Source organism: Lepisosteus oculatus, chromosome 1 (assembly GCF_040954835.1).
Source record: "Lepisosteus oculatus isolate fLepOcu1 chromosome 1, fLepOcu1.hap2, whole genome shotgun sequence".
NCBI classification, from domain to species: Eukaryota; Metazoa; Chordata; class Actinopteri; order Semionotiformes; family Lepisosteidae; genus Lepisosteus; species Lepisosteus oculatus.
In genome coordinates, this window is record NC_090696.1 from 45,525,187 (window position 1) to 45,551,853 (window position 26,667).

General features: G+C 36.0%; 1 protein-coding gene across 3 annotated transcripts in view; it reads left to right on the forward strand.

The window, feature by feature from the left end:
- The first annotated feature begins 1,731 nt into the window (after positions 1–1,731).
- prdm5 (PR domain containing 5) overlaps positions 1,732–26,667 on the forward strand; it is an 80,143-nt gene continuing 55,207 nt past the window's right edge. Inside the window, exons 1-7 of one of the 3 annotated variants that reach the window (XM_015344760.2) lie at positions 1,732–1,964; positions 2,968–3,051; positions 5,559–5,681; positions 12,850–13,009; positions 14,624–14,798; positions 25,499–25,591; positions 25,832–25,953. In XM_015344760.2, coding sequence (XP_015200246.1) covers positions 1,866–1,964; positions 2,968–3,051; positions 5,559–5,681; positions 12,850–13,009; positions 14,624–14,798; positions 25,499–25,591; positions 25,832–25,953 — 856 coding nt within the window. In that variant the 5' untranslated portion in view covers positions 1,732–1,865. The remainder of the gene's footprint in view (positions 1,965–2,967; positions 3,052–5,558; positions 5,682–12,849; positions 13,010–14,623; positions 14,799–25,498; positions 25,592–25,831; positions 25,954–26,667) is intronic. The other 2 variants (XM_015344761.2, XM_015344763.2) reach the window with 2 other exon arrangements.

Here is a 26,667-nt window from a genome sequence, read left to right on the forward strand (position 1 = left end):
TAGCTTTAATTTTATTACAGTATGCAGTCTGTGTTGATACCAGGCATGAATGAAAGCAGCCTGTCTCTTCATTGGCTTCCTGTCAGGTACAGGGCGGACTTCAAAATCCTTCTACTTACTTACAAGGCTTTCAGAGGTCAGACACCTGTCTATCTAATGGAACTTATTAATGTATACCATCCAAGTTGCCTGCTTAGATCACAGAATGCAGGTCTTCTTCATATTCCACGTTTTAATTAAAAAAAAACAGTTGGCTGTAAAGCCTTTAGTTACGGGGCCCCTAGATTATAGAACAGTCTCCCACCCCATATTTGGGATGCCGAGTCAATCTCAGTGTTCAAATCCAGACTGAAGACCTATTATTTCAGCCATGCCTACTCACACCTTACATTATAGCCTGCTGCAACCATGGCTGCTGGTGCTGCTGTACATGCCATTGTGTTTCTCTATTGGCCCACCACGTAGATACATCTGTTCTGACCAAACTATTCTATCCTCCTCCCCACATGTCCGAATGGTGCCTGGGCTGAGTACCATCTGAGTTGGATGTGCATCACTGCCATGAATCCAAGAGGGACATCGTGGATATACTATCGTTTAGGAGGATTTTGCTGGTCTACAGAGATCTGCATGGAGTACTGACATACAGAAGACATGATGGATGGATGGATTAATACCCTCGTTCATTTATTTCCTTTTTTAAAAATTAAATTAAAAAAAGAGGTGGGGCAGCCAGTTAACTCTGGACCCCTAGAGTTTTTTTTCTCCTTACTAAGGAGTTTTTGGCTCCTCTCCTCTGTTGTCTTCTGCTCTTCTGTTCTGTATTCACAAAATGTATGGTTACTTGCATTGTTAAGCGCCTTGGGGCATCCATTTTGTATAAGGCGCTAATAACAATATAACAATAAATTGAATTAAATTGTTAGCAAGTATTCAAGTTTACAGTATGACCCACCTGAGAAAATATTCTGTAGTCCTGTGGTTCAAAGTTCCTGGACGATCTCTCAGTCTCTTTAAAGCAACAGCTCCCTGTTTTGGAGAAGGTGTTAAATTGGTCCAATTATGTAACTCGAATTAGGAGTGGTCATAATATTACATCTGTTATGCTATCAGCTGTATATTAACTGTATAATCAGATGTTATTTCTAATCAAACGTCATCACATGGTCTTAGTTTGTTTATGTAGTAACTGAAAATTGGTTAAATTTACATTTTAAAAACCCATGTTTGGAACCTGTGTCTGAATTTAACAACTTATTTTCTATTTTTGTTTTAACAGCGTCACGTAATATCAAGTGAATGTAATCAAATATGGATCAGTTAAGATAAGCAATGGTGCATTGTTCATTTACCACTCAGATCAATGTACTGCTAAATCTATTACTTTCCCCAAGAACAGCACTACCTCTCTAATATTAATACAGAAATCGATATATGTATATACATTGTGAATGCTATTGTCTGCATTTTATGTTGTTTTTTTCTGGGAAATCAAAGCTTTCCTTTTCTTCATTTCAATAAGTTTTCGTACTGGTAAAATATTTTTTTATTTTGTAATAGTTGGTCAAATGTTTATACACACGTTAAAATCTGTCTCCGTTTTCTAACTTTTAAGCGAGGTATTGGGCGCAAAAACAGTGTTCATCTTTCAGCATTTTGAGATTTGTAGCTTTTGGGCACAAACTTTCCACCAATCAGGTCGCATTAATGCGCTCTGTCTAGGAGGAACAACATGGAAGTTTAAATCTGGGGTGTATGTTTTAGAGTAGGAGAATACACACAGTTCTCGCATGAAAATCTAACATCTCATAAACGAATAGTTATTATGAGAGTTAAATTTTCTTATAGAACAGTTTTTGAAAGAAATGAAAATGCTGGGTATGTACGTGCCAGAAAGATTTTCCCTGAAGTCTTCTAAGGTCCAAGAAGGAATCGGTCTTTACACCGCCAGACGAGTGAAAAAGGTTTGTTGATTTGAGCACAATCACGAAATCCTGATTTACAGAAGTTCCTTAATGTAATGGAATGCGTGCGAGAATTTTTAATATGTGATCCAGCATTAAAGTCAAGACAAATGACTTGTGAAAGCTTACGTTGTAAGGAGACACTGGACCAGTATTGAGTGCCACGTATCTACTATATACTGTAACTGTATTGTGTTGCAATTGTGTAAGATGGACAAAGCCTTTTTTCATATCCGTTTTTATACAGTTTAAGTGAGTTCTTTATCAGATTTCATAACAGTTACATATTATATCCTCTTTTAGCAAACTTCATAATAGGTACATTTTAAAAAACGCAACTTAACAATGTTGGCGTCTTAACATGCAGGATCAACAGCTTCGACACATTCCTTAGACGTCATTTTTATAAATATGCGTAACTGATAGTGAAAAACCGGGCTAGAGGAAGACGGTGAAAAACTTTGCGTTTTGAAATTATACATATTAAAGATTCACCTTACTTTCATATTCAACGTTTTTAATATCTATACGCGAAAACAGACGATTTATACAGTACATATCTAAATGAAAAGTATGGAGACTCATGCGAATACTCATGTTTAGTTCCAGATTTTTGTTTTTTTATCCACAGGCTAGTATTTATCTGAACAGATATTATGAAAGAAATGTTTACACGTTGTATCTTTCGTGAAGAAATTGTTTTACACATTTATAATCTTGTATAAGGATTTTACCATTGAAATGCAGGCAGAGATTGTCAGTTGTCTTCAAAAATACAACTTAAGTAGTGTGTACCAGTGGTAAATAGAGGATTTTTATTTAATTGAACTGGCTTGACAACATGGCAAAAATTACCTTTATGCGTGTGTAAACTATTATTTTTCCACTAGATAAAACAGCATAAAATTCAGATTGCTTTGAAATAAAATGGTATCTAGCAATCAATGTCTGTGACATTGATGCTTTTGAAGTGTGTATTGAGTTATTTTATGTTCTCTTTCAGGGAGAGAGATTTGGCCCCTTTGCGGGTGAGAAGAAAATGCCAAATGAGCTGGATGAAAGTATGGATCCCAGATTGATGTGGGAGGTATGTTGTAAGATTATTTACAGACAGATTGCATACTAATCATTTTTAGATATTTTATTTACTGATGCTACTTTATACATAGTACTTTTCATTTAGCATTTAAGACTTCCTGCTAAAAGCAAAAGTTAAATATTGCAATTCTTGTACTTGACTGTGTATGCTCAGCATGAATATGGAAATCTACCACAGAAAATTTGTATAGCATATCCTTTATATAATATAAATTAATATTTTCCAATGGGAAAGTAATGGGCACATTAACAGAAGCTGAGAAGAATCAAATAGTAAGACAACTACAGGCAACGGGGTACATGATTTTTGTAGTTGCATAGAACCATTATTCATGATCTCAGATCTCAGACAATGGCAATCAGTTGAGACCACGTGGCAAAGAGTTTTGATGTGTGCCCAAGCTGCATCTTTGCAGTTGCTTGTGAAGTGCTCAATAAAATGTTGAGAAACTTTGTCAATTCTGCCAGTTCTGCTCTGGCTCTAAAGCAACTTGCATGAAAATTGAATCCGTTTTTTGCTTTCTTTTTGTCTCACTGCCAGGCAATTCAAAACCTGACTTAATTGTTCTAACCAGCACATTTGATGAAAACAGGATCAATTGGCTAGTAGATAGATATTTTATTGATCCCGTGAGGGAAATTGCAGTGCAACAGCAGCTTAACACACACAACACAGCCACAGTGTAACGAATTATATAATAATAGTACAATACATACAATACAATACAATACAATACAAGAGTTACTCACAGTCCGGACACACAAAGAACAAACTAGAACAGAACAGTACACAGAAAAATTCTATCACACATATGAATATAAATATAGATGTAAATATAGATATGGATGTAAATATAGATATAATGTATTGCACAGGTCCCTGGCATATATTGCACAAAAAAAGGTTGTAGACGGGAAAAAGAAAAAGAAAAAGAAAGAGAACAGATGTAGCAGTAGATGTGTAGATGCGTTCAGTCCAGAAACAGGTCACTGTCGATGTTGCCTCTGCCAAGACGCAAGGTGGATGCGTTGTACAGTCTTATGGCAGAAGGCAAGAATGACCTCCTGTAGTGCTCCCTGTCACACCGTGGATGAATCAGTCTATTGCTGAACGTGCTCTTCATTTCTGCAAGCCTGTCATAGAGGGGATGGGAGAAGTTGTCCATGATGACCTCTAGTTTGGACATCATTCTCCTCTCAGCCAGTACCTCCAAGGGGTCCAGGTCAGACCCAATGACAGAGCTTGCTCTCCTGATGAGCTTGTATTGTTAACCTAATTATATTAATCATAATTTATAGATTAATAGTAATTTATTGAATTTATGTAGTGTTTTTCATCTCAAAAGATCCCAAAGCACCTAACAGATGGGAGAAATATGCTACTTTCATAGCTTGAAGTGTAGCACCCACCAATTATGGTAGAGCAGCTACAATACACCACATAATAGGCAGAGAAGTGAGAAATTGCTCACTTAATTGACACCTGATTGATAATGAATTCACCAACTGGACTGGGGGAGGAATTCATGTAGATCTGACTGTACAAACCCAGAATGTAATTTTGGCAGAACACAGAGGATACCATTCTTGTACTTGTACATTTCCATGAGCTTTTTAATAACCAAATAGTGTGGACATTGGTTTACCAACTCGTCTGAAGGATGTTATCTCCAAATAGGTCTCCTATCACAGTACTGACCAGGCCCAGCCTTGCTTAGCTGTTAGATCTGACAATATCAGGTAGAATGGTTTCTGTAGAATTGACATTTAAACCCCATCAATGCATTTCATTGACAACATTGTTCATACTGTATATGAGCTCACTATTCCATGGAACACATTTTCTGTCAGACTCTGATCAAGTCAGTGACACATGTTAGAGAACCAACACATATGGGCTTAAAATATGACAAACCAAGCAAAATTCTTTTTTATGATTTTCAATTGCTAATGCTCATACACCTGTTTGGTTGGAACGCCACTCTCCCTCCACCTTCATGGTTTGGAAAACTAGCACTGCTGCCACTTTCTATTTATCTGGTTTGTTTTCAATGTGTCTTTGAGACAGAGCTTCTTGCTTATTGAATTTTATACCCTCTCATTCATGGCTGTATGTCATCATGGTCAAACATTCTATCAACATTGAATGTGCTTGTGTGTTATCTACATACTTTTTTTCTTGACACATTAACCATTATATGACATGATATGTTTTATATGTGGAAGCAGTATTAGATTAAAATGCAAATAACATGAGAATGGTGCATGAGTGATTCTTAGTCATGCTGTAACACTTAAGTGAACTTTTGCTGCATGTGAAATGTATGGTATGGAATGATATCATAAATAACTTTGAAAAGAAAATGTTTTTCATCAGACACCTAGCAGCCATTTTACAGCATCATCCATTTCATTTTCTTTAAGTCTCTACTGTTTGCTCATAAATTGAAATGTTAAAGGAAAAGGTTATCTTGGAAACATTATTTCACTTTCCAGGTTCGTGGGAATAAAGGAGAAGTTCTTTATGTTCTGGATGCTAGCAATCCAAGGCACGCAAACTGGCTGCGTTTCGTCCATCAGGCCCCATCACAAGAGCAAAAAAACCTGGCTGCTATCCAGGTAAAGCTGTCTTCTTTTAGGTAGCACCTTTATATTATCTTGAAATTAGAGTGTCTGTAGATATTTTGTTTTTTCTGGATCAGTTGCCTAGTGAATTTTTCATTTTTTATCTAATGTAGAATAGAAAGCATACTTTCTGTAACAAAATCATCAGTTAAAAATGTACTGGTTGACAGTAAGAGTAAGAAAATTCTCTATTGTATCTAACCCTTAACATTTCCTGATATCAGAATTCTAACTGAAACTCAAGAAAGTGAGAAGTGAGCAGAATAAACAAATGTGTCCTAACAAATTTAAAACACTAAATTGAGGAAATTATGTCTGAACAAGACCAATACTGTCCATACTTTTACGTCTTACTACAAGAGTCACACACCAATCTGATAATCTCATTTAAATGTTCTTCTTACATGCAGTTTCTTGTTGGAGTTCAAAAGTTCAAACTTTATTAAGTCTTATTATTCTTTGGTCTCCAGTAATATGCACTGTACTGTTTCTCATTTTTTGTTTCTATGGTTAGGTGCCCATTTGAGATATTTCAGACTGTTTAACTTATCACATCACAGACCTCGACTTCAATGCAATGACATTCACTAGAGAACTGAAAATGCAACAAGACGGTTTCAGGTTATAAAATGTCTCACTTGATGGTTTAGATAGAACAATTTTAACCTTTCTGCCTTAGATGCCTTTGTATGCATTACACCTTTGGTTTCTTTGTTTCTGTATGTAAATGTTGAGGTCTGCAGGAGGGTGCCCTGAAAGTTTGGTGTGGATACAAGATCATTTTATCTCCTTCTTTGAAGACATTTTTCATACTACTTTTTCCCTGCCCCTTGTTGAAAGGAACAGGGTATCTACAATAGCTGGTGACTTCTCTTCGCAAGGGTCTTGCTTTAATTACTGTAGTTCAGGTTCCAAAATATGTCTACTGAACTCTAACTGATAATGTAAACTCCTTTTCAAAGGGGAAAAGCTTGTTGGGAGTAGCTGAGATAAATTATGAGTAAGTGTATCTATTATTATAACTGTATTTATTACTGAACATTTTCCGTAAGACAGTGGTTGAAGCATAATTTACTATTTAAGTAGGATTTCAGTACGACACCTACATGGCCCCATAATTTTGACTGGCTGTACAGTAAAAACTATGTTGCAAAAATACTTCAACTCGTTTAATTTTAGTAGTCATCATTTAAATAGGCAATGCAAGTTTTCTGCTTAATTATGGTTTAATACAGCTTGCAAGACAGGTAGACTGACAACATTTAAACATAAAACACAAAGTCCTTATGTATTTAGGGTAGCACAAATGTTATCCTTTTTACTCATAAATTAAGCATTATGAAAACAAGTGGTAAATTGTTACATCAAACATCTTGTAACACACTTATGATTTAGGTAGCATTTTTTTTGCCCTGAACATATTAATCTTATCCAATAAAAACGATTTTTTACATTGCAGCTTGCAATGTGGACGTCAGTTTCTGAGAGGTCTTAAAACCAGAGGGCTAGGTGATTAGTAATCTGACAGAATGCTGTTCTGTGTCTAGATCATGAAACAAAGGACTTGTTTAATAGAGTTGGAGAGGTTAATAGGAACAGAAGTATTTTCTCTGAACTTTGAAAGACTATGGTTTAGATGATGCTATATTGAACGATTAGTAATGAAGACCAAAGCAGTAGTTAAATATGTAAAGTTAGAACAAGCTATCTCTGTTAAGCAGGCAAAGGAAAAGAAATCATGGAAAGTGGGAAGGTTAAATTTCTATAAGCTGCTTAATGTCATTTTTATACTGTCAGCTGCACATGTGAAAGACTGCAGTCTACTCATGGTGTCTTAATAGCTATAATTCTTTCAAAGCAGAGGGATTAAATTGTTATGCAATGAGGAAACCATATCTAGAGCACACTGAGGCTGTGATAAAGATGGCATGAGCCTGTCCCAGTGATGTACTATTTCTTAGCAAAGATTTGATTTAATGTCCCTCAAAGTCAAACATTCAGTTGAAGAAATAATTAATGTAATTTTTCACTGAATCCATTTACAATTTAAATTAAAACCACATAGGCAACATATATAAGAGATATTTAGTCATTCCACCTTGAGTTTTCTGTTTTTGTTTTAAAACTAGTATTCTGAATTGAACTTTCATCCTTTTTTGCCAATAAATTGGGATTAAGTTGCCTGGAACCTCTTTTCTGTGAAAAATAAAACAGTGGTGTATTTCTTCTAGAATACTGTTGCAGTATTTCCCTATGAAAGGTTTTAACTCCCCAGTGTAGACCCTCAGTCTCCTTCAAATGAAAACTGCTAGAAATATTTTTATGTTAAATGAGTTTGCTTTGACAACACAATGTTTGGTCTTTAGATATTATTTCTATGTGAAGATATTGTCATGTAAGCACATTTAGCTTTTCAAATGTTTAACATAAATTAAATAAAATACCACATAGTCTTGTCTGACTTGGAATAGAGCAAACCACATTTTTTTCTCGAATGGTTACTAACCGTATAATATATCTTTGCTGTCTTCTGCCAAGAGACATCAGAGTGACGCTATGGTCAAGTCATAAAGTAATGTTCTAAACAGTTTAACAAAACAATTTGGCCTCAATCTTTTGTTGATAAACTTTGAAAATAGGGTTATAGGAGGTATAATCCAGTGGCTCGCACAATCTCAACACTTAATATTGTATAATTTTATGGGAGAGCTTAGCTATTCAAAGCAGTTTTTTTTCTTTTTTGTTATTGATTAAATATTTTACTCAATTACAGTCATGAAATGAGCTAAACAACTTTCCCAGGAAAATTATTTTCAGAAACGACATTATTGACTGCAGGTGAAAAACCTTTTTTTGTACTAGAAATATTTTGACAAATATTCAGTTTGGGTAATTCTTTGATGGTAAATATGGGTTAAATATCTAAGTGGCTTGTAGGGTCAAAGTTATCTATGGTCTTACATGGACTGAAAAACAAGACTTTTCCTGGAAAGAATATTAGGCCTAGAGTTTAACCCCTAACAAATGCTGGTACACATTTTATACAGCTGAGTTGACAGGAGCAATCAGGATGACATGCTTTGCTCAGGGGTACAACAGCAGCACTGTCTGTACAGGGAAGTTGAAAGCTGAACCTCTGATTTTAGATGTAACTAGGAAAACCTAGACAGTTCTCTGTGCACTTCTTTCTTGATCATATGGATGACATAAAATAGGCAGCACCAAAAAAATCAAATAACACAAAATAGCAGATGAGAAGATCACCCTGTAATCCACATTAATTTATCTTTTAAATTAATTGGTGGATATGTTTCATCAGTATTAAAAGCAATGAAGCAGTAGGAAAACTTGGATTCATGCCCCTTTAACCAGATCTGCTCACAACTATGCTGCCCATTCACTGCCTTAATGCCTTTAATGCCGTGTTGAAGAAATCTGACTATGTGAAGATTGAGGTCAGCTTTAGACATCTGTTTCTGGCTCTAAATTAAAGTATAATTCTGTCATTTGTTATTATGTAATGTAGAATTAATAATCTAAAATAATATTTTAAAAATTTTACTTTTCTTGGTATCTCCAACTTTCTCATAATAAAATGTGGAAATTTAAATTTAATATTTAATATTTTTAATGGATCCCTTATATAAAAAATAATAAAATAAAATGCACAATTTCAGTAGTTTTGTTCTTGTTAAAAAGTGTTAAAACAGTCATATTATGATCATCATATTAATTAGATATATTTTAAATTCTTTATTTGTAGTTATTTGGTTTTCCCATTTCTATGTATTTCTGAGAGGTTTATTTCCATTGCAAAAATGTATATTTAGTGTTTACATGTACTAAGCATCAAAATAAACACTGCAACATGAATTATGAGAAAATTTACATTTTATAGGACAGACATATGTAAATTTATAATGCTGATTAACATCTGTTATCAACGGTTGTTGTACTGCTTAAGTCACAGGGTAGAAATCTGTGTGTAGCCACTGCTGGAATCAGTGCATTCACACTGCACTTCAGTAGGCAAGGAAGGTCGAGTATCGAATCCTCCATCCGGGTCAGGAACGTGCGTCTTAATCCAGTGACCATGGATTGTGGCTCCTTATGGAAAGCTATGAGGATAAAATCTGTTGTAATAACAATGAGCTATAATGTAGCCACCACAAAAAAAATGTTTGAGAAAGAACTGCTGATAAATCGAATGTAGATGTTCATTATGAAATCCCTCCAGATAAAACTGGACTATAACAATTCCCTGGGCGTTCATGTGTTGGCATTACTTAATTTACACTCTAATGGCATTTAAGTAGAGCTACTTGTTAAGCCATTGTGTAGTTGTTCAATTTTGATTTAATTTGTGCATTTACTGTAGCTTGACCTCAATGAGAGGAGCCTGCAGCTGGTCAGGACAAAATACAAGAATATCATCCACAGTGCTACTGTTCAGTAGAGTACAGTTCTGTCCTCTGAATGAAAATATTCCTTATTTTAGCCAACAAGAAGAAGCATGAGCAGAGTAAGACTGGGGAGTTAGGAATCATCATCATCAGCACAACAAAGAATGTATTCCTTTTTTGGGATCTTGTTTTCTTCCCAACATTTTTGTGGTGTGAATCAAGTAGTATAGGTGAGCCCTCCCAAGTTACCGAGAGTCTTAAGCCAGGTAAAAATGTCTGTATTGGTTTTAGGCACGAGATTAATTTCTTAACTGTACATTGATGCTGTGAATTGATTTGATGTTAAAATGAATAGCTCGTTTGGCCCTATGGGCTTTAATGTCAGTTTCTGTGCAGTCAAGAGAGCCGGTCATATTAGGAAATGCTGCAAGAAATGGTTAGATCTCATAGCATGGCTACAGGCAACAGAAGCTACATTTACAGTGGATAGAATTAAATATGAGAATATTGCCAGTAATTTTATGAATCCCCTGTTTGATGGTATTTTGGTGCAAACACCACTTTCCTTATTGTTCAAAACTGATGCACTCTGAGTTGCCAACACAGCAAAAAAAAAGCACTAGTCACAAGGATTCTCAGCCCTATGAAGAAGGTTTAAGTTTCTTTTAACACTTCGCTATGACAAGCAGTATTAACAATGTCTGGGCTTAAGAGATTGGAGTGTAAAGTATATCTTTCATATAAAAATTATCAGCTGTAAAGCATGATCTAAAAAATTTCATCCTCTCCGCAAAGCTCTAATGTCAACTGGATCCCTGAAGAAATGTGACATCATTGGTCATGATTGGTCTGTGAGTTAAGCTCCTTACCTCAAAGTCAAGTTAAGTTTGACTTCACCTGCCCTGGAACAGGTTAAGAATAGAGGATGTTGCTGTAGTTACTTAACTGTATACAATTAAGTCCACATTTACAAAAGTTATCCAGTAAACTGAGTAATTTTGCTTCAAAAAGCAGCCCCTTGACATCTCATCACAGTGGCCTAAACAAAACCTCGATTCATTGCTAAACATGACTTGGCTCCACTGCTGGCATATTTGTTCCTTTCTGTGTTTTTTCTTTATTGATTTTCATTCAGGTGGGTTAAAGCACCTCATCACCTGTGCCCAACCAGCTCTCTCATTAATAAGGTGATTTAGTCTTATGAAACAATAAAAAAATCACGCAAATTAAACAATCATGTCTCAGTCAGTCGTGAATGATCAATGAATTATAATTATGCAAAACACATTTATAGACATTTATAGACACTAGAGTCTGCTTAGACTTTCTCATTCTCCCCTGGTGTGTCAAGATGAGCAAAGCATGCAACTGGTGAAATTGGATGGGTATAAGAAAAATAATGGATATTCTATTCTATTCTGTTTTGTTAAAGTATTTAATATTTTGCTTATATTTAATTTTTATTTATGTGGGCAATTAGTAACTTGAATTAGTTATAATTATTACATGCTTAATGTTGCTTTGCTGCATTTCACAACCATCATAACAGACTTCTGAAGTTATTCAGTACTACTCATTCTAACAAATAGCTGCATTTCCACTTTATATTGTATATGACTAACTGAAATCGCCACCAACCTCTACAGTGCCGAAGTAATCACAATCCACTGTTTCCAGAAGACTTTGACAGTAGAGTTATAAAGGCTGCACTGCAAGAAAGCAAACCTCTCATCAGCTCCGAAATTAGAAAGGCCAGAATACAATTTGCTAAAAAGTACAGAGACGAGCCAGTAGAGTTCTGGAACAAAATGCTATGGATAGATGAGTCAAAGATAGACCTCTACCAAGTGATGGAATGGTGAAAGTGTAGAGAAAGGGATGAACTGCAGGACAATCAAAAGCACCACTTCATCTGTGAAACATGGTGGAAGTAGTGTCATGGCTAGGGCATGTATCTCTGGAACAGGCTCACTCATCTAATGTACAGTAACTAATGCTTGTAGCTTGTAGAATCGAGAATAACTGTTTACAAAAACATCTTGGCTGCGTCTGTACAAGAAAATGCCTCCAGATTTATTGGCCAGTGCTTCATCATGCAGCAAGACAATGATCCAAAACTCTTTTCCATGCTACCAAAGAGTTAATCAGGGAAAAAAAAAAGTGGAAAGACTTTGACTGGTTTAAATCCAATTGAGCATGCATTTCACTTGCTGAAAAAGAGAATGAAGTTAGAAGCCTCCCAAAACAAACAACCACTGAAAATCGCTGTAGCGAATGTTTGGCATAGCATCTCAAAAGAACAAACCAAGACTTTGGTGATGTGAGTAGGTCACAGGCTTGATGCAGTTATTGTGTGTATAGGATTTGCAACCAGATACTAAGTTGTTTACTACTTAATTAACTTTGAGTCAATTCCTGGAGCTCAAAAAGTGTTATTTATTCTAAAATGTTAAAGTGTATATGCTCAAGAAATAACCAGAAAAAAAATACAGTTCTGTACTTTTGGCTCATTCATCTTTTCATCTCAAATCTGAATTGTTTTGAATATAGAGCAAAAACAGCAATTTTGACTTCACTGTCCCAGTACTTATGGAGGGCACAATATGTAAAACTGTGCTATAACAGCAAAGTTGTGCATCAGCCTGTCCATTATTTATTATTGCTTGTACATGTATTTTGTATTTGAAATATTTATTTGGGTAACATAATACCAAGAAATCATGCAAAGTTAATTTTTGCATTTTTGTATTTAATAACAGGATGGGGAAAATATATTCTATCTGGCTGTAGATGACATAGACACAGATACAGAGCTTCTGATTGGCTACTTGGACAGTGATATGGAAGAAGAAGAGGAAGAAGAGGAGGAAGAAGTTATTAAAGATGACGATGAAAACAGCAAAGAATCAAAGCATCTTGGTGAGAGTCTGAGGTTTGAAGCTTGTTCCTGGCTGAACACTGATTTTTTTTTCTGTGCATGCAGTCTTGGATGCAGAATCCAAACAAGTATGATTCACATTTACATCATTCGTTTCATCACTTAACTTGCACATTGTTATTTTCTTTTTCTTTTTCATGGTGTGTTCCTTGATACTTTTGCATAAGTACCTTCTATATCACAAAGACATTTTTATTGTACTCCATTAACTAAACAATAATTCACATTAATTTGAATATTGAAAGTGAAAAACTGCATTTTTATATGACATATCTGGACAAATGCAGTAATGTAACTACAAAACAATATGTTGTTCAATTATTTTGTAAACATTGCATTGCAAAGGGATAAGAACATTATCAGACCCTAAAGACCATGTCAGCTAATGTTTTTTTCTAACCTAACATGTGACATGTATTTTATGGAACAATTACTATTGTGGTTCCATATTTGAGTCATTTACATGATGAGTAATGGTGATGACAGCTGGTACAATCAGGCTTTTGTAAAATACCCCCTTCGTGCAACAAATGAAGCAATTTTGCTTTACCCAAACTGCTGTGTAGTGGGGTTGCTGGCACATAATGGTCACTATCCATCATGCTGATGGGAACTTCACTTACTGTAAGTGGTAGAGGAAGTGGGATTCTTCCTATATGAAAAGTGCTTTGAGATCCTTTTGGATGAAAAATGCTATAAAAAGATATGTAAAAATGCAAGAAGTTATTTTACAGTGTTCAACATATGAACATCCTGATTTTTCTCACTCATAGTTCAGTGCAGGGTGGCATGGTGCTTAGCTTTGCTGCCTAGCAGTACTGGGACCCTCAGTTCAATTATAAACCTGGGGTTCTGTCTGTAGAGTTTGTGTTTTGTGTTCACTTGGGTTTCCTCTGGGTGCTCTGGGTTCCCTGGGTTCCTTACACAGTCCAAAGACATATTGGTAGGTTAATTGGCTTGTTAGAAAATTGGGCCTGCAATGTGTGTGTGTGTCTGGGGATGCGTGTACCCTGCAATGGACTCGAGGGTGAATCCTGCCTTCTGCCAATTGCTTGGGATAGGCTCTAATTCCCACATGACCTGTATTGGATATAGCAGTTAGAAAATGAGTGGATGGATAGTTCAATGTACACAGCTTAAGAGTTTTTTTTTTTATATTGGGGTTTCTCTATATTCAACAATATTTCTGGAAGTCAGGAGATTGCAATGGCCACTTTCAGAAGATTGTTCCTTTCCTTTTTTTAAATTGCATTATTGTCTTAGCCTTGTTTATTAATTGATGAAATAATAAACTACAATCGATGATCATTAAAACTCTAGGTGTTATTTTAGTCAGTAGTACATTAGTGCTGTACTTTATGTTCCTTCTTTCATACTAACATTTCTGGCCATTAACACGCTAAGTCATACATGCAACTGATAGAATGATTAAGTGCCATAGCGTTCATTTGGAAATTGTAAAGTGGAATATTTGTCTCTCATTTTTAGTTTATTTCCGTTTACCTTACAAAATAACCAAAAGGAGGATAAATAGTGAAAGTGAGTTATATTACCAGTACTCTGGGCTGCCGTGAATGAAGTCTCTGGTTTTGCAGAGATAGCGATCAGAAAAGAAGACCACCACTGTCTCCTGTGTGAGAGCAGTTTCCCCAGCCAGGAGATTCTTGCGGCACATCTGCAGACCTTGCATCAGAGGCCCAGTGAAGACAAAGAATTCAAGTGCAGGAACTGTGGGAAGAAGTTTCCAGTTAAACAGGCTTTACAAAGACAGTGAGTTTCTTTTTTATTAAACAAAAGAACTGCAACATACAGGTCTAATAAATTTAATGAATTATATTAGTTAATGGTTAGCATTGCTACCTCGCAGTGCTGAGGCCCTGAGTTCAGTTCTGGACCTGGGGTGCTATCTGTTTGGAGTTAGCATGTATCTGTGTTCTTGTGGGTATTTGGCAAGGCACTTCAGTTTCCTCCCACAGTCCAAAGACATACTGTTAGGTTAATTGGCTTCTGGGAAACTTGTCCATGGTTTGAATGTGAGTGTTTATGTCTGTGTGTGCCCTGAGATGGACTGGTGTCCTGCTCAGGGTGTATAGGCTCCAGCTCCCGCTCGACCATGTATTGGATAAAGAGTTTAGAAAAATGGTTGGATGGATATTCATCATGAATAAAATCAAAGAGCATGTGAGCTAATATACAGATCAGTATGAAAAAGCATACAACTCAAGGTTGTATATTTCTGCTGTAGGGCCTTTTATGTGTACATGGCAAAGTTTGTGGATTGTTGATGTTTGATTTGGAGGCTTAATGTGTTCCTTGCTTTGTTGATAAGGTGCACATACTGTGACTTATCTTGATTAGTGTGGGATCAAACATAGTTTGATACATATAAAAGTTTTGTAAAACATCCTTATTAATAATTATTCTGAAGCCTATGAGTGATTTGCAGCAAATGGCACATTCTGGAAGTAGCCCGGTATCCCAATGAAAGTAAAAACTGCAACAAAATGTAGTTTCTCCTTCAAAACGTAAACATTGAAAAAGCGAGTACTGAACAACAAGCTAAAGCACAGGAGAAAGTGCAATGATGCAATTGAGGACCTGGGGGAAAAAAAGCAACAGCATAGAGAAGGTGATAGAGAAGAGCTGGACCCATAATGTCACAGAAATAAATGTATGTCAGCCTGTCCTGAATAACCCGTCTGCCATCAGATCACCAAATGATTTTTCTCCACTAAAGGACCTAGTAACAGACAGTTAATTAGAATGCTCAAGGCTATAGCTCCCTGGGCACCAACATTACATATATGAATATTAAGGTATGAGACGCAACAAATTCAACAGTTACAGTGTCCTAGAAAAAACAAAATGAGAAGTGGTGGTTCTTGGAGAGTCTATTCTGCAGAAGCCTGCAAGTAAGATATGAATGATATTGAATTAAAAACGTCTGTTTTCTCCCTGGACATGGAGTGGGCGTCATTGTCCAAAGACAGGGTCTGAGCAAACGCACATTAAAACAAATGTTGATGTTGTTCATGTTGAGATGGGCAACTTTTGCATAAACAATACTCTTTCCAATTGAAACAAATTTAACGACAAACAAATTGAAAAGTAAGACCAAAGAAGGGGTTTTTGTCAGAGATCCTGCCTGCACCACAACAAAGTGAGCAACTACAAATGTTAATTTGTAAACACAGCACATCGATGAGGATGTTGTTTAAGTGTTTCTCAACCACTGGCGATCTTTCTATGATAAAGGATACCTGTATATTTGAGCAAAATTGGCAATAGTTATAGTATCTTACAGCAAATATTTACTGAGAAATTCAAAACCATTTTAACTAGAAAAGAGGCAAAGACTGAATGTGCAAAGGAGATACGGAAGGAATACTGCCAAAATAACCCTAAGGGGAAAAACAGACCATCAGTGGAGCAAGTAACTAAACAGTATATTTAAATATTCTAAGTATTAGGAACAAAACAAAATAAATAGAAACATTCAGTATTACCATGTATTATTGCTATAATTGGAATCACAGAAACATGGTTAACAGATAATAATAGTGATGAATTAGTGGATACACAGCAGTCCTGTTGGATAGAAAAGATACAAGAGGTGGGGGCTTAGCACTGTATGTAAAAAAAAACATTCAGGCTCAGGACGTAACTGAGATTAGTCAAGACCTTCAGAAACTATAATAATCAGATGTGTAGAATATATACAAAAGCATAATATTAGAAGAGTAATACAGACAGCCAAATTCATGTGTCCATTATAATGTAGGCACATACAGATGCAGTCATCTATAATGTTCATCAAACCTCGCGTTAAAGGTAAGGATGCAACATTATACCACACTTTTAGCCAGTGTACTGCAATCAACCTTTCACTGCTCAAAATAGAATCGATAGGTGGCCCTTCTGATGTTGCTTTAGATGTTACTGAAATGACAGCTACATTTAATCTGTGTTTTTCTTAGTCTAATAACCACTTTCTTGAAAATATAACATATGTGAATATACAGTATGTACTGCTGAAACATTGTATTTTATTTTAGTAACTCCTTTAAAAAATTGGTGTAAATGATTTAATCTAAGATGAACTAAGCACTGTACATGTACAAAGGTAATATGGTAGTTGTTGTACAGCATACTGTAGAAATCTGTGGATGTTCACAGAATTCTGTGTTCCTGTGTGGAACATTGGAAATTGTAGTTTTTTGGCATCCAGGAATTCAGCTCACATGCCGAATTAAAGTACATGCTTTTGGTGGTTAGTTCTTTCGATTCTGTTAAAAAAATTGAATATTATTTCAGACTTGTAATTTTAATCAATTTCACTCACAAAACCAAACAGTATTGAAAATATTTATGTCTTTGTCCTCTCATATCAGAGCTAGTACTCAAAATACTTTGTTTTTAGTCTATCTTAATACATCGCCTGTAATGTGGGAGGCCCTAGTTCGAAACACGTCAAATGTAGTTCTATTTTATCACATTGCCTCTTGGGGATTACTAAATTAAGATTAAAATAAAATTAGCAATAACATGAATGAGCCTGTGTGGTGCAGAACTACTGTAGCAAACAAGAGATCCTGGAGCTGTTTCACAGTCCAAGAGAGGGATAGTTGGGAATTGAACCTAGACCTCCCACACATGAGGAAAGAATTCTACCATCAAACCACCAGTGTGTCGCTCATGTATCAACTACAGTGCAATTACCAATGTGTAACTGTAAGTCTTTCTTTGAAAGTAATTAAAATATATTTTTTATATGTTTATTTTATTTTTATTTAGTATGATATATTTTTAAAGGCAAGTTTTACAGTATAATATATTTGTAATAATCTAAGATAAAATTATGGTTTCTAATTACTATTTATACCAAATTACAGTATATTCTATGTAATTTAAATTATTTTCATGTTATACAGTATTGTGTCATACAGTATTTTATTTGGATTTGTGCGTAATCATTGTAGTTATTTAAATTGTTGCTAGTAAAGTAGAAATGCCCTACAATATGATTAGCCATGGAAGAACTAATGGATTAATAAACATTTAATTTTTATTATTAAAGTAAGATTTGAGTGACAGGCACCTACAACTGCTGTACATTAAGGATTCACTGAGCCACCTGGCAGTTTTAAAGAGTAGTTCACTTCGCAAAAATATAAAAGGCACGATGCATTGCTGTTTGTCATGTTGAAACACTTGTTGCTACTTGTGGTATACCATCTGACACCTTGCACATGCATCTGTATAATGAAAGTAGTATCATATGTGTGAAGGGAGAATGGTTATTATGCAAGGTTTCAATTTTCTTCACATAGAGTGAGAAAAATCAGTAGGGACCTCAGTACATAAAACTGAAATGGTAGACAAGGCTAATGTCTTCAGATCTTTATTCCTTATTTTCCCAGATCACCTATTGGAAGGAATAATTAATTAAGTAAAATATAAGGGGAAAGGAAGCGATTTCTAAAATGATTAAAAAATAATGTGATCCAGCATCAGAAAACAGATTATTATAAAAAATGTTCTTATAAAGCTCAAGAGAATGAAAGTTAAAGGCTAAATACATGTTCAGTATTAGAACTGTAGAAGAACAGTAAAATATTAAGTGTGTCAGATAGTATGTACAGTAAACATTTTGTAGTGAAAAGGAAATGGTCCATTAAGTTATTTACCAGTGAAGAAATCAACAATGTGCCTGAGGAATGAGTGAGTTCTATTTCAGACAATACTAATGTTGAAGAAGCTTAAGATTTACAATTTCTAGAAGACTTAATGTAAATCTCCAGAATCCGATGCTATTTTACCAGATATATTTAAGGAAACAAGAGGTTTTAGTCATAGCTTTTGAGCAGTCACTCAAGCTGGGGTAGTACCTCTGAAAAAATTGCTAATGTAGTGCCAATCGACTAAAAGTGTGACAAAACCAAAGCAAGTAATTGTAGGTCAATTAGTCTTACTTCAGTTACAGTCATAAGTACAATTCCTTAACTTTATGGAAATTTTAATTGGAACTAAACTAGATGATCATCTGTATGGCAAGAGAATCCTAGGGGATAGTCAGCATGGATTGCTTAACTAAATTGTAAGAATTAATTGAACAAGCAACAGCATTAATGGATACAAAAGATGTGTGGAGCATAATGTATTTAGACTTTCACAAAGTCATCAAGCACAAAGTATGAAGTGGCCATTTGCATTGTTTGGTGTCTTGTGGTGTTTGGCCAGCTTTTGTCACAAAATAATTCTTAAAACAAAGAAGGAAAGAGAAAACATATTCCTCTGTTGTATTCACTCTAGCTAGCTGGGGAACTTCAGCTCTTTATGACATAAAGGTACAGAAGTCTACATTGTTGAAATTTGCTAGAGCTTCATAAACTAAAGAAAATTAAAGGAAATAGAATTCAAAATAAAAACCACAGAAGACTGCTGCTTTTCTCAACTCACATTAATGATTTTGATTCTGCTTTAGTTAGCAAACAAGAAGCAGAGGACACGCAAGTAGGAAGATTACCAAACACTCTAGAAGCTAAAAAGGAAATTAGAGAAACGTTGACAAAAGACCGGGTTAAATAGAGAATATCAGAAAATGAATCATGAATCTACAGTAAGATAGAAAATACTGAATTTGAAGTAATTTTAAATTTGGCTAAACCTACCATTTGTTTTATTTTAAATGCATATAAATAATAGTATTTAGCATGTAGAAATGGTGTTTTCAGACTTTTGAGTTTTTACCACTTTTGATTGGCAGGCGCATGGCTCAGGTAAAACTGAAAAATGGGGCAAAATTGTTTGTCGAGGAAACAATAAAAGAACACTTTTCCTGCATTTTAAATGCACCCTAAAGCACAGCAAATTCATTACAAAATGTATAGGCGTTGTGCCAAACCTAACCCTAGCTCGGGCACTTCTAGAAAATATAAAAAAAAAAACTTGCCTTAAGGAACTGTGTTCAAAAAGTTGCCCAAATGACTGCCAAAAGAGAAGTCAGAAACATTTTAAGTAGCTGTTTAACAGTATTTTAATTTTATCTGCTGTGAATCTCTTAATTTTCCAATGATGAATAGGTGTCATCATTGAGATATTTAAAATACTTTACTCTTGATACAATACCTTCAGAAAGTATTAACCCCTTGAACAATTGCAAAAATTGTTGTGTTTCAACAATGCATTAGTTTTGTGATGCATTAAATTCACACAGCATATGCAACAACTTAATGGGGCAAAATATTTTAAGTTTTCAAAAAAAGTTCATTAATCCAGATGTTCAGACTTAACCCAGAAATACAAATTTTAGTTGAAGAGCTTAAGTTTTATGTTAATACATTTTAAGTTTATACATTTAAACAAGTCAAGGAATGTCCCACTTTTTGAGCTGAGATTCCTGTATTATGGCAACTTTTTTATTTTTTGTTTGTATATACTTTTATGTTTATTAATATAATATGGTCATTAGAAGGTGAGGTTTAGAGAAAATGTACAAGATAATGACAATCTCTCACTAAGTTTTATAAATGTAGTGCCTACTGTTATCCATTTTAAATGCACAAACACCTTGATTTCCTTTTGTGTCTGGTTCATAATAAAAATAACGGTTCAGAAGAACTCATATTTGTCAATACCTTTTGAATATTTTGAAAATTTGAATCACAGACTCTTGCAGTCTTTTCTACACTAAAAAATATTTATTTTAGTATGTCAATTAAGGGAATTCGCTTAATTTTGCGAAAGTATCTGGTTCCTCTTCTCTGGATGAAGTACAGAGCAGCAAAATATTTTTTATATTGCAGTATCCAAAATCCTAAATCGGTATTCTAAAGGAGCATTGTACAAGAGTAACATGCCTTGATTTAAATTCTGCAGTTTTTACATTCAGTTTGGTTTTTGTGGCTTCCCTTCAGTGTGTGGGACAGTGTTTTCCAGTCACTGGTGCTGGAGTACAGTTCTTCTGATTTCTTTTCAGTTAAGCCTGTTTACTCTCAGAAGATTTAATTGATTTTCTGCAATCTGGACTCTCAAATAATCTTATTTATGTGTTAATGCCATGGAATATAGTAAACTGAACTCTTTCATTGTTGTTTTCCTGTAGCTTTCCTAATGACTTAAAATGTTAATTACTGATACCATAATAATATTGTCAATACCCCTGTGTAGATTCTTAACACGGCAGAGGAAAGCAAGAAATTTGCCATCTGCAAAGACGAATGCAATGACCATCAGTTTCTAGCATTTTGGATTCATGGTGTAATCATAGCTGGCCCAGGGACACCAAATATGTAATCATAGCCGGCCCAGGGACGCCAAATATGTAATGATGCCATAGCCAAATTAAATGTAATGTAGCTCTCTGAAGGCACCAGTTCTGTAGGGTTTGGGCATTTACTGGAACAATTATTAATTGTAGCAGTAAATCACAAAATTGATTCTTTTGATGGCTTTAGAATCCAACCATGCGATATAACTCAAACAACGCACAAACACAGGTACTAATACACGAGGATACATTTATTAATACATAGAATATGCATGTAAACCTAACAGATCTTATCGAGAGGGTTATCAGAATACAAAAGGTATATATTCAGTCAGTTACAAAGAGTTACACATATCAAGTTGACATACGTTCAGTATATCATTCATTTAGACCATTTCATAAATGAACTTGGTTATAACTTCTACATTAGATACTCGAAACAAGTACATAACTCTTAGGAATTAAATTGATATCAACTGGTTGGGATAGCAATTGAATTCTCAAGCCGTAATGCATTGAAGTACTCATCCAATCTCTGGGGATTCAGATCTCCTGCGGGCACAAAGAAACAGTTGCAGGCTGTTGCTGTCCAATCCGCGCTCTCTGGCTCGGTGCCAGGCTGTGCTGTGCGGCTTGCGATGGTGCACTGCTGATGCTCACTGACCGGCTAGTTAGTGTTGGCTTCAACTAGCAAAGTTTGTGCAGAGGAGAAAAGATGACTGTGGGTCCGAGCAAGTCAGGAAGAGGACCGGTTCGTTCCTGATGAAGAGCTAGTTCTGAATAGTGATTCAGCTGTCCACAGTTCCGACCTGTTCACGAGGCCTGCTGCTGGTGCTAACCTCGGGTGGATCCTCTGGTTACTCTCTGGCAACCTCCGCTCTAGACTCTTAGAATAAAGGAAAGTTCTGGCACTCGGACACACTGGCCGTTCCGTGGTTGTCCGGGCTGAGTCTCAGGATGGTCAGGAGGCTTGCTGCGAGAATGTCCTACCCTTGGGAGCCTTCTGCTCCTGGGCCGTCCTGCCCTGGAATTCTCCTTTGAATTCCCTTTAGAAAAGTCCGCAGAATTCTCCTGAATCTTACTGAATCTCTCAGGCTCTCTGTGTTGCCTGTTTTTACCTGGAGGAGCTTCAGCTCATTGATTGGCTGAAGGTTCCATGGGTATCAGAGTCCCACGTGGGTTACTCGGCCCTACCAGTCCCTGATTGGTTGATCAAGGTGAGATATGAGTCACTTACTCCTGACACTTAGGAATGCAGTCCAGATGTCCATCTGGCACTCCCTAGACAGATAGACGCCAATGGATGACCATTGATCATGATAGCCAGACTTAGCTAAGTGCATCCCCTTTTGGGAGCTGTCCTTATCAAAGGAACCTTAAATCAGCCTGCATGAATAGTTTCTCTGTGGCGGCACCACAGAGATGAACAGAGAAATGGGGCCTCATTTGGGAAAGCTCAGAAACACTTAATTCTGCCTTATTAATAAGCCTCGCCGCTACAATGGGTATCTACTTATATGACCTTTTGTTCTATATAGCAGAAAAGCTTGAAGATACCTTAATTCACATACCTTACATACCCACAGTGAACATTGTTACAGGCAGGTATGCACTCTTTACACTGTGAAACAAGTCGGAGGCTGCGCACAACTTTTTAAATCAGAATGTACAGTACCTGTATACAGCCCTTCCTTGCCAACTGCAAGGCTGCTGACCACTGAACTCTCTCATTCATAAATTCTGTATTAAATATCACTTTTCAAACAGGGGAAAATGCTTGCTCATCCATGGTTCTTCCTGTGAAAACTTTTGTACCATGAGTCCACCCAACTAGGTGTTCAGTTACAGTACAGTTTTAACATTAACACTTAATTTCAGTCCTCTCCTAAGTAAATTCAGTTATTTTGCTGTTTTAAGATCTGTGCTGTTTTATTACTTTTATATGTGAATTATAATTCAAGTTTTTGTATCTCTCATTGCCAACCTCAGGATTTTTCTGGAATGTAACCCCCCTACAGTTGATGAGGGGAGATTGTATAAATGACTTATTTATATTATCTGAATATACGCATCAGTCCCTGCAGCTCTCAATTGGCTGCCCACTGAAGCTCAGCAGGGTTGAGCCTGGTCAGTACCTGGATGCTATGGAAAGCTATGGTTGCTGCTGGAAGTGGTATAATTGAGACTAGTGGGGGATGCCCACCCTGTGGTCTGCATGGGTCCTAATGCCCTGGTGTAGTGGGTGCTATCTTTCGGATGAGACGTTAAACCGAGGTCCTGAATCTCAGCGGTCATTATAGATCCCCTGGCATTTCTCGATAAGAGTTGGGAGTTATCCCGGTGTCCGGGCCTTTACTGTGGGCTCCATATTGTCCCCATGTATGATTGGCTTGCACTTGCCCTGTGATGGACTGGTGCTCTGCCTTGCCCCCGTTGCTTGCTGGGTAGGCTACAGTTTCCCGTGACACCATATGGTATAACGCTGTTTGGCAATGACATGACATATCATTGGCATTTGTTAATGGAAGCATTTATGAAGACTCATTTTATAACTTTATTTTGAAGTTTATTCTGTGTATCCAAAATAGACGTATGTATAATTTTATATTGTTCTTCATAACTACAGTGTAATGAAAAAGTACACCCCCTTATAATTTAATGCTTTAACATATTGAGACACATTTGACTCTCACCTAGTACTCACCAAGCTAACATAATTTGACAAATAACTCAAAAATTCTACTTTGTCATGAATTATTTTAAAAAAATGTAAACTAGTCTTCAATATTTTTGTGTGAAAAAGTACACCCTTAGTTCTACCATCTTAGTTAAAGGGATGTGTGTAATCAGGTGCACCAAAACATGTGCAAAAGATTAGATGACCATCAGGAAGTGATTCCACCTGTATATAAATCAGACACTTTGTCAGTTTGATCTTAAGCACTCAGGTTTGTTGTAACACATCATGCCCAAATCAAAAAAAATCTGTGACAGTCTTAGAGAAAGAATTGTTGCTGCTTATCAGCCTGAGAAGGGTTACACAACAATATGAAGTCCATCATTCCACAGTAAAACAAATATCTATAAATGGAGAAAATTCAAGACCTTTGCGAATCTTCCCAGGAGTGGCTGTCCTCCCAAATTATTTCTATGATCTGATTGTATGATGCCCCAAGAAAACTAGAAAACCAAGGTTAAATCCAGGATTCAGGAAAAGATTGAAAAACAGTAGCTTTCATGAAAGGGTAGCCAGGAGGAGACCCCTGCTCTCCAAGAAGAACATTGCTATATGGCTTACGTTTTCAAAACAGTACTTTAGTGAAAAAGAAGACTCTTGGAACAACATGCTTGGGACATACAGTATACAGTAATTCAAAAATGGAGCCGTCTGGCCATAGGACAAAATGTCATATTTGGTGAAAACCAAACACTGCCTTTGGTTGTTCAGGTTATACCAACCATCAGGCACAATTATGGTTTGGGCCTGCTTTTCTGCCTCGGAGCCTGGATGCCTTGCTATTAGTGAGCTTGCTATGAATTGCACCACCCTATACCAGAGCATTCTAGGGGAAAATGCGAGACCATCTGTCCGACAGCTAAAGCTGAACCGAAAATGAATCATGCAACAGGACAATGCTGCAAAACACAAAAGCAAGACAGTCTCACAAAGAACAAATTCAGAATTTTGGAATTGCTGAACCGAATTCTTAAACCCCATAGAAATGCTGTGTTGGGACCTAAAGACAGTTGTGCATACAAGAAAGCCCTCAAACATCAACTGCATCAGTTGAAGCAGTTCTGTTAGGGAAGAATGAGCCAGAATTCCTTCCAACTGATGTGAAAGACTAATCAACTGCCCCAAGAAATATTAAACTTAAGTTATTGCTGCTAAACAGGGTTCCACAAGTTACGGAATCAAGTGCTACACTTACTTTTCACACAGATATATTGAATGCTAGCTCAACTTTTTAAATAATGACAAAGTAGATTATTTTTGTTAATTGTCAAATGAGTTGAGTTTTACAGTATCTACTCTTAGGAGTTGGTGGAGCTCACATATGTCTCAATATGTTAAACTGTAACACCTTAAGGTGGTATGTATTTTTGCATTTTTACCACACTGTATATTTGTATTAAAGGTGTAGAATACACATCAGGACCCAGGTGTCTTTTTCTGACCCGATTGTTTGTGTCTTTCTAGTGTTCTTCATTGCACAGAAAATGTCAGTCCAGGAGACACCTCAAGATCCCACCAGTGCTCGCTGTGCAATAGCACCTTCAGCTCCGAGTCAAGGTTTTAACTGAGATGCTTTATTGGACTGTCGATATGCATGTCTGCTTTCCAGACTAGTTGCCTGCCCTGCTAGCTAATGCAAGAATCTTCAAAAGCTCAATTTTCTCAATTTACCAAAGGCATGAGGGTAACTGTATTTTAGAGTCTCTGTTCATTTTTAATTTTGCAGGTTCCCTCATGTGAATTAATTATGGGTGTGTTGTAACTATTTATATTGGTCTTTGTTCCTTGAATTTCTAGCTTTGAGCAGCATAAGGAAGCGTGTAAAGGTGATGCCAGGTTTATATGTAAAGCTGAAAGCTGTGGAAAGAGGTTCAAGAGTAAAGATGCCTTGAAGAAACACAAAGGGAACGTTCACACAGGTAATTATGTACCCATCTTTTTAATAGTCTTGGGTCACAACCGGTGTCAAAATCATAGTCACATTAAACATTTGATGTGACTGATTTTGGAAATTAGGGAGCTTTTCTACAGGTTTTGTGTTTTGTGTTTTTTCATGCTGCTGGAACATTTCATTTGAGCCAAACACTTTAATTTCTTCTTAGGTAGATTTAGATTACAACCACAAAATATGAACTTTTATGACAATCCTAACCTGTAGGAGGACCTCAGTTTCATTTTAAAACTAGTTCTCTGCCATAAAAACTTGTGACTTTTCTGTGCCTTTGAATTGCGCAAGATGCTGCCAAATGATATTTTAAGAATAACATCAAGGGGACAGAGCAGGAATGTTTGCATATCTTGATATATTTTGTGTTGTACACTTTTTGCGTGATTATTATACAATATATACTAATGTTATACTAGTTTGTAGTTAAATTTTATACCACATTATTTATCACATGCAACACACATGCATGTATTACATTGTATTACATTGTAGTATAAACTTATTCTGCAATTAGTTTTTTTTATTTAATATAATGACAGAGTGATTTGACAGTTTTTTTAATTCAAATAACTCATAAGGTATAAATTCAAAATTACGCTTATTTTAAGAGAAAACAATCAGAGGCATATTGCATATCATTATATCATGTGAGATGACAGTAGCTCTTGACCTTGATTAATTAAAT